Here is a 9220-nt window from a genome sequence, read left to right as displayed (position 1 = left end):
ATGCTAGTTATGGTTAACAAATGACGTTATAAATTACTTGAGAATTAGCTAAATTCTTTTTTTTTGGACACCAGTTAATGACTGGGTACTCGGTGCAGACCTGAGGCTGTTTGTTATTACACGAGGACAGGATATGAGGGTGCAATCTTAGTGCATTTAAGGATTATGTTTTGCGTATGAGTATTGATTTTTGTAAATTAGAGCCAAAATGATTATTTTTTGCATTCGTATATTGGCTAGATTATTGCAATCAGCTAATTAGCTAACCTAATCAAACAGGAATAACAGTATATATATTCATTGGATTATGCTAATTATTTGGGAGCAGGGGAAATTCCCTGTCTTTTGCTCTGCAGTGTGTCTCGTGTCAGTGTGGTCATTGTCTTTCATTAAAATCTAATGGGCTGGAAATGGCAGCTGGGCTTCAGAGGCGCTTCACCCGTCCATGAGAATAGAGAAGCTTTCTTTATCACTGGGGAATCCCCAAGCAGGTACATGTCTGGGCGAACAACCTTGCCTTGCCAGCCTGTGCAGGGCAACATGGGTATAATCTTCATTTCAAGATATACATTCATGTAAATAACAAAAGGCATAAATTGTTAGTTAGTCTGGTTACTTTGTTTGTTTATTGGCTAAGACACTGTGGATATATGAGACATTTTTCAAAAAATTATATTTGAAAAAAAAAAAGAAAACTACAATACTATACTACTATAATTCTTATGAAAATAATGTGCACAGTAGCAGGATGTAAATCTAATACACTTCAAGCTAACTGTCAACATTGCAACTGTCATGCAAACACTAAACATTTGTGCAAGCATGCTACAGGAACATAAATATCAGATCATTGGATGAAGCAAATAGAAGGCTGTTGTGAATTGGAACATGGTGGAAAAAACAGTGTTTTGGAAAAGTACCTTGAAATAATTACACTGTGTTCCATTAGGACCTTTGCTAAGATATGTCACATATGATAAGAAGATAATGATGGCAGTACTGAGTAAACATGGTCGAAATGCTCTGACACATAGGTACTTGAAATTTCTTGTATTCAATCTTGTATTGTTATGAGTCACTTAGGTTTGGCAGGTAAATAGTTTGAACAATAAACATGTTGAAAAATAACTTACTTACACAACTGCCAAGATCAAATATGTGGCCCTGATATTATTTTACTTCTTTTGTAGCCAAACAGACAGCAAAATACAGATAATGGAAATCACATGGTGTGTTTGTGTAGGTTTGTGTATAGCACTAACCAAAGCTGAAATTTGAATAATGAGTCCATGTGTTTCTCTGTGTGCTGAATTATTCTGTCACAATGATGTCATCCATTATCTGACCTGGTATCTAGTAAAGTAAACTTCATCTCCAGGACTATAGCCACCTCCTCTCCACTTTAACAAATTAACTGTCATTGCTGTCACCAGAAGTGGTTGTTAAACAGTGGCTGTCAGACGTCATTCAGATAGCACAGGACAGCAGCTGCCTCTCCCCATAAACTAATGGGATGGTGCTGAAAGAGAAACATGTTGAAAATAATTTTCACTAGAACACACATTTCAATCCTGCAGCCATAGACTAGGCTTTAGCTCATGTTTCAAACAGTATTTAGTCAATGCAAATGTACTTTTTGTATTTGTGAAAATATGCAAAGACTATATCTTAACTTTTCAGCTAATAAGGGAACCAGTTCAAACAGAAAAACCTGGTTGTCTCTTAATTATCAGATTTAGAAAGATATGTATATTTTTTATTGTCTATTTTATTGATTTTATTGATTTGTTTATCCTTTTTATTTCTTGAGTTCAGTAATATGTTGTCTTATTTGCAAATGTTTACATTGACCACAAATGTAAAATGTTATACATGACATCATACTTTAAATTTTCTTCCTTCATCTCTTTCAACAGCAAATTTCAACCACAGCTTCACTCATTTTGTACAATAATAAATATAATTATAAACCGTTAAAGCCATGATGTGTAATTAAGTAATAAAATAAATTCTAATTGTTTGCAAATCATTGTCAAACACGAGGAATAATAATGCTTCACAATGCCACATCACACAACCCCAACATAGATTATTTTCATATTTCTACGCTATATTTCTTAATGATTATATTTTCTGGAGTCACACTGTGCAACTGGAGTCAGATTTTTTTTAAATGTCAAATGTTTTTAGATTAAATTAACATGCAATAAGATAAACTGAAAGCCTTTCAAATTTCATGCAAATACAGCAAACACACATGAGAACTTTTATGGAAACATGTGGATGAAAAAGAAAAACAATACACAACAACAGCCATAATGAACCTCCCAATTTACATTTGGTGCTTTAATTTGATTTTTAAACACATTCAGATATTGATACTTCACTATGGGAGAAAACGACATAATTGGATATTTAATCAAAAAATGCTGAAGTAGGCAAAGATACATTTTTAGTAAGAACTACAACTTTGTGATAGGTATTATAAAAAAATAATATTTAAACAATTAATCTTATCATGTCTCTTCATATACACTGAATAAATTAATTTTAGATGTTTAATCAAGAGAAATGTAATTTGTAATGTTTTTCAGAACAACTTATATATCAAATAGCATATATACACACTAAATAAACAAAACAAAAAAAACAAAAACATGATGTGACTTAGGATTGTGCATCTTCCACTTACTGTGGTGCCACTCAATCATGCATATGGAAGAAAGTGTTAGGTTACAGATGCACAGGCATGATCTCATCGTCACCATGTGGGATCATCTCACACATGGCTGCAGGCTGGGGAGCACTATGGAAAGGGGGAGGAGCAGCACTGATGGAGTCAGGGGTCGATTGGCCTGACGGTTTGTTGTTAAGTCCAGCTGTTGTCATTGTGACCTCATGTGACTTCTACAGACCAGCTAACAATGGCTTTTTTCATGTGACTATTTTTCACACAATGCACAGGAATGGCATGTTTATGTATGTGGGGCTTCCCCATGATAAGATTCCTTCAAGCTGACTAGGAAAGACCTAGAATATGAGCTGCTTATTATGATTGAGTAATAATCTGCATGATTTTAGAATCTGATGTCATTCTTCAATATGAATTTAATGTAAGTTTACTTGGCCTGTAGGCTGGGTTTCAGGTGAATGGCTGATTTTACTGATATAACTGGTTTCACCTCGTCAGCCTCCTACATATTGCTTGCATGGCTGATCAAGGATTTACATCTGAAACCGTTTCACTGGAAAATGTTCTGTACTACACAACCCACTAAATTTAACATTTAAACATTGGATATTTATTGGATTGTTTTTTGTTTTTTAAATCAGCTGTATAGCAGAGAGCTATTTTATAAACATCTATGTGAAGTCACAGCTGTTTAATATGTAAACTTTTATTAAGAATGTCTCAAAATTCCCATCTCACCAAACATACTGTACAACACTATTTCCATTTCTCTTGCATAATAGCTACCTTTTGATGTAATGATGATGACTCATTGTCTCTTGTGACTATGCTGTGCACCTTTGCTTTATCTCTCTTGAGCTCTTCTGTTGCTAATTGTTGGACTGTCACAACAATTAGGTCACCGTTGAGTGTGTGTTTACAAAACCTGGCTCTGCCAAGGCTCGAACCTGATACTCGCTGACTCACTGGTGGGGCAAAATGGGGGCAATCGTAGCGTCCTACCTCACTTATGTTTGCATCTGTGACACCCATATGAGAGGTGATGTTGCCCCTATATTAGATTTCTTGCCTTGATCAAATGCTCTGCTGTTTGTCTGGACAGTTGTAAACTGACAGCCATCTATTAAACACTTTTGTGAATCTCTTGAGTATAGAAAGGCATCAACGGTATGAAATGAACCCACGAACAGACTAAATTATGTAAATCCAGTGGATTTGGCATTATTTCTGTATTTACAGAAATGGTTTATATATGTAACCGTAAACCTAAATGAATCTCTAAAACATCTTAATTAACTTACAGACAGCTTAAACTAATAATTAGTTAACTTACAGGCAGCTTTAACTAATAATTAGGTAACATACAGACATCTTAAACTAATAATTAGATAACTTACAGAAAGCTTTAACTAATAATTAGTTAACTTAGACAGCCTAAACTAATAAAGGCCAAATCTCTCTGAGCACATGAACTTTTTGTGTACTTTGAGATTACATGGGACACACTGGTGACAGTGCGTCTGAAGTGCCCATGCGTGGTTGTTTTCCAGCAGTTCAAGCTCCTCTGCCCGGAAACAGCGTTACCTCGGCAGCTGTACAAGGACACAACGATTGGTCCCTGAGCATCCTAGACTACACCATCAAACCAAATAACCCGTCAAAACGGGTCGCGAAATAAATCGCCTACCTCCCTGATGTTCTGTTTTGTACACCAGTGGGCCACTTTCTGCTAAATATCAACAAATATTCACTGCCAACTTACACCGTTCATTACAGCCTTAAAACCGACTGGAAAAACACCGGGTCGTGCTTCAAAAAAAAAAAAAAAAAAACAATAAATAATAATAACGTAAATAATACTGAGTTTTTTCAAAATTATATTATTTATTTAAAAACACATTTACCACAAGATGGCGGTAGCAGCTCGACAATTTATAACGTGCTCCAGCGCCCCCTGCTGGTTACTCAGCAACGGTGCAAAACTCGCGTGCAAAAAACAAAAAAACAAAACAAAAAAAAAATCATTATTGCACCTCTGATTTACATTAGTGGTTATCAAACTTTCAGACACCATTTAATTGTAAAATAACCCCCTCCTCAGCACTGCAGATTTATTTTCTGCACGAATCCAATTGTTTAAATGTGTGTGTGTGTGTGTGTGTATACAATAAATTTCTGTATACACTGACAGCAACAGGATAGGCAATTTTTGAGGTGTAGATGGTATTAAACTCATTCAGTTCAGCTGAAGTAAATAGTAAAACAGGCTAATGTCTATAGTAATGCAAGAATCTTTAAAATAAAAAAATAATATAGACACCAAACCACCAGTTTTTCAATCTAGCAATATTTATCCATGACCCCTTGCTCTGCACATTTCAGTCATTCCCTGCTCCTGTACACCATGAGATTGAGTGTCACTAGGTCCAAAATGCACGTTTTTGGTTGCGTTATACAATAGTTGGTTGAGGGTAAAAGTGATTTTAAGGGGTTAACAGTGAGCTAAAACAATCACCATTAAATGCATCATGCTTATTATTTAATTGTTATAGATTAAAACTTGCAACTTAAAGCTAAATAACTTAAAACAAAGGTAGCTTTCAAACAGAGAAAGCTCCAGCTGCTCTAATACAATAAATATCATGGGAAATATTTAGCTGATAGTAGTAGTTAAGTACGAGTGTATCTAAGATATTTGCCTAATTTATTGAATTCTATTTAGAAAATTAGTCTGAGCTCCGATTTTAAAAATAAAGGTTTGAATGAATATCGGAAGGAATCTGTGAACCAAGTCTTACTCCAGTCATCATTAGGATCCATATTTCAACAAATAATTTTCATTATTTATTCATAAAATTACAAAATACTGCACAGTAATATTACACAGTAAGTTACATTCATATCAAATATACAGCATACAACAACAATATAACAAACCACAAAACCTCCCACACAGTGAACAACTCAGTCTGCAGCATCCCAGTTATACTTTTACATAGAAAAAATGCCAATTTTACCCATATATGTTCCTTCTTGCTCCTTTATTCTTCACCGATCTCTTCGTCAGGACAGCAATAATATTCAACAAAACAAATCTGTCCATCATCATTCCGTACAAGATACTGTAATGAGAGGAAACCTCGAGTATCTGTTCTCACTGACACCTTGCAGGACAGAGCCAGGGCCTTGGTGGAGGGTTTTAAGAGTGACATCTTGTACCTATAACAGCAGTGAAAGAACAGACAAAACTCATAATCCAGGAATTGGATGTATGATATTCTTGTAGAGCCTTCAGTCGGTGCTTAAATTGTACCCATAGAACAACAACAAAAAATACCCAGTAGTAACTGATATACAGTAAATATTTTCACTGACTCTTACAGCCCTACTGCCAAGTGTACCCGCTGTACCTCTGTGCAAACCCTGCACAACTCAATTTATAACCTTTAAGGGCTTTTATGACACCAGCATTGTGTTGGAAATCGCTCTCTCTTTGCCTTATTTATTATTTCCTGTTTTATAAATAGAGCAGTGTCGACAGAGATACTGACTGCTTAAGCATTCTGGAAACACACAATCCTTACCCAGAATTCTCTGAACATCACCAAAATAAAACCAGACAAATACCGAAGTATTAAAAACAGATTTCTGTATAAACCACACCAACATTTTTAGTTGACATTTTTATGTGTAAGCAGGTAAATGAACTGATTTAAATAACTGTGCGGTCGTGAAGACTGCGTACCAGGGGAGTTACTGTGTGTAATAGTATAGTAAACACTCAAGGGAATATAAATGAAAAATTAGTACAACACTACAAAATAGCTATATGATGAATACAGAATGCATCTGTTACCTGTTGGTCTGTGTCTTAGTGCACTGGAACAGTTCCATCATGTCTGAGTCTTTGGGGTAGTCATAATGGGCATTTCCTGAATTTCCAAATGTTGACAGTCTAAAAGTAGAAGTCATCTTTCTTGAGTGATATTAAAATAAGTCTTAAGCCTTACTTTTGTAAACTAACATACAATGAGAGTGCACTTTATAACACCAATCGATCAATATGAGTATAAAAATGGCAAATAGCACAAAGATATTCGGTGTGAAAGGTTAAATTTGATCACCAATTTTAAGATATTAATGATCAAAATGATATCAGTTCAAATGTTTTTGCTTGTCCCTTCCTGAATGTAAATAAATATTCTCTGACAACCTGTGTGTGTAGCTGTAAAGACAACGGCTCAGCTTTTGGATCCTCTCAAATGTAAGTGTCCGTAGTTTCTCCAGAAACAGGGTTTAATGATAATAAATATCCTGTTGACATGGATCTAGGCTCACTTGACCTTTTAATAAATTTAATTCTCTTCCTCTCTGTGTTTGTCAATGTATCTGTACCTGAAATAGGGATGACTTGGTGACATTGTTAGTTGCAGGATCTCACTGGTCATGTCCAGCTCTGAAAACGCCTCTTTCAGGCTGTCTGATTGAAGGATCACCTTGTTGGTGACATTAGTGCTGCAGAAATCAAAATCTAAAGGCTCCTCAGGCTCCTGGGTGTTGATCTTGCAAACGGTTACCACTCCTCCCTCCTCCAGGAATAGGGTTAAAGGGTAGCCATAGCCATTATAGCACATTCTCAGAGCTGTGCTCACTCCTTAATGGGAAAAGATACACAATTTTTGCATTAGTGTCACATCCTCTAGATTTTTATTTACAGTTATTGATCTATAATGAACATGCAAATACAATGTGTATTATAACATATATTATTAGTATATTATTATTGGTGTATTATTATAATTGTAGTGTTCACTACATTACAGTAAAATTATACTACTATGAAAAAAATACTATATGGATCACCTGCATTCTTGCTGATAAGCAACAAGTTATGTTTATATTGATAACATTTATAATTCATTTGTATTTTTTTTTTTCAATTTAAATGTTTTTCACTGTGCCTACTGACCTGTTTAATCATTTTTCTACTGTTGTGTGCTGTTTGCACAAACACACTTGATGCAGTCCTTTCAGGGTCTGTGTAGGCTCATGTAGTTCTTGGTCATTTTCTATAGCACCATGGTCTAATATGGACGTTATCATTTATTGTCTTGTAAAAAGTAGTTTACTGTAACAGCTGTATATAGTTTAACTGATAATAACGCTACTTGACTTCAATTCAATTTATTTGTAAAGTGCTTTTAACAATTTCCCATTGTCTCAAATCAGCTTTACAGAAGTGGAAACAGAAGACAAAGAAAAAGAAATAAATATATAATAATAATAATAATAAGAAAAAATGAGAATAAAAATAAATAAGTGAATATATACAAAGTTAAAAATTTATTCAAAAAACATTAACTTAAAAAATTTAGAATAATATATAGGCACAGGCTCCCCGTGACCTGAGGTAATTCGGATAAGCGGTAGAGAATGAATGAATATATCTATCCTTAACGAGCAAGCTGGAGGCGACGGCAGCAAGGAAAAACTCTCTGAGATGATCTAAGTGCAGATGAAACCTTGAGAGGAACCAGGCTCAGAATTGAACCCATCCTCATTTGGGTGACACTCTACAGTAAATAGTGTAAATGTAAATAATGTCCTTTCTACAACAGTTAATAATAGTGCAACCGAGAGCCCCTGAGGAACTAATGGGTCGTGGTAAACTCGGAGTTCAGTGCAAGACCTGATTGCTGATTAAAACCAGACTCCACTACATACCTGGCACTGTGCTTCCACCAAAGATTGTGAGGCAATCCAGCAGAACTGTGAGGTTCACCTGAAACCCAACCACATCCTCCTTCAAGGTGAATTCTTGAAAGATCTCCGCCTACAGGGGGAAAAAAACCACACACATCCTAGTACACAGACCAATGTGTCAATGTGAGTTGAGACATGTAGCTGCTGAGAGCACCAACCTGAATGAAAGCGTTTGCTTGAAGACATTTGGACTCTTCTACGGTAACCTTCAGTCCGTTTGGAGTTGCATTAAATATTGCGTGGTCTTTGAAGGATATCGCTTTCAGGATGTTGGAAAGGTTCCTTACATTATCCAGACTAGCGACCAGAACATACTGATCACTTCCTGACTGTGATTGTGTTGACAGAGGCATACTAGCGTGGCAGAGACATTATTTACTCAACAATGAAGCATCTAAAATGACAACACAATATTGTACAGACTTTTACAAAGTACAAAACATGTTAGTCATGAGGTTGTTTACTAAGCTTTCTTATTATCTTACGTTTATTTAAGTAAAAAAAACAATAACTAACGTGACACGTGCTGCACTCACCTACTTAACAACACTTTTTGGCGCTAATGCAGATACATGTTTTCTTAGCTGCACATTTTCTTCTTTCTTGACGTAAATAGACCGCGTTACTGCCCCTAGTGACTGGGAGTGTGGTGCGGTGGGGTGGACTGTACCTAGTAGTTCCGTCCGGTAACGCACAAATTCAGTGTAAACTCCATGTGTCTAACGAAGCTATCGGTTTTTCCTGATTTGACAGGCAACTGCTAAT

The 9220-nt window shown here is 35.7% G+C and overlaps 1 protein-coding gene across 3 annotated transcripts; it reads right to left on the bottom strand.

The window, feature by feature from the left end:
• Window positions 1-5523: 5523 nt before the first annotated feature.
• Window positions 5524-9131, bottom strand: rad1 (RAD1 homolog (S. pombe)). 3 transcript variants are annotated; one of them, XM_047820929.1, is made up of 6 exons: window positions 8992-9131; window positions 8614-8809; window positions 8417-8525; window positions 7088-7346; window positions 6549-6647; window positions 5524-5911 (listed from the first exon to the last, which is right to left on the bottom strand). In XM_047820929.1, the coding sequence occupies exons 2-6, from the start codon at window positions 8806-8808 to the stop codon at window positions 5734-5736; spliced, it is 840 nt and encodes a 279-aa protein (XP_047676885.1). In that variant the 5' UTR covers window position 8809; window positions 8992-9131; the 3' UTR covers window positions 5524-5733. The 3 variants fall into 3 exon arrangements, with proteins under 3 accessions (XP_047676885.1, XP_027003328.1, XP_047676886.1); XM_027147527.2 differs by having other exon boundaries at window positions 8614-8849; window positions 8992-9128; XM_047820930.1 differs by having other exon boundaries at window positions 8996-9119.
• Window positions 9132-9220: the final 89 nt, after the last annotated feature.

Source organism: Tachysurus fulvidraco, chromosome 11 (assembly GCF_022655615.1).
Source record: "Tachysurus fulvidraco isolate hzauxx_2018 chromosome 11, HZAU_PFXX_2.0, whole genome shotgun sequence".
NCBI lineage: Eukaryota > Metazoa > Chordata > Actinopteri > Siluriformes > Bagridae > Tachysurus > Tachysurus fulvidraco.
This window is presented reverse-complemented; position numbering and strand designations above follow the sequence as displayed.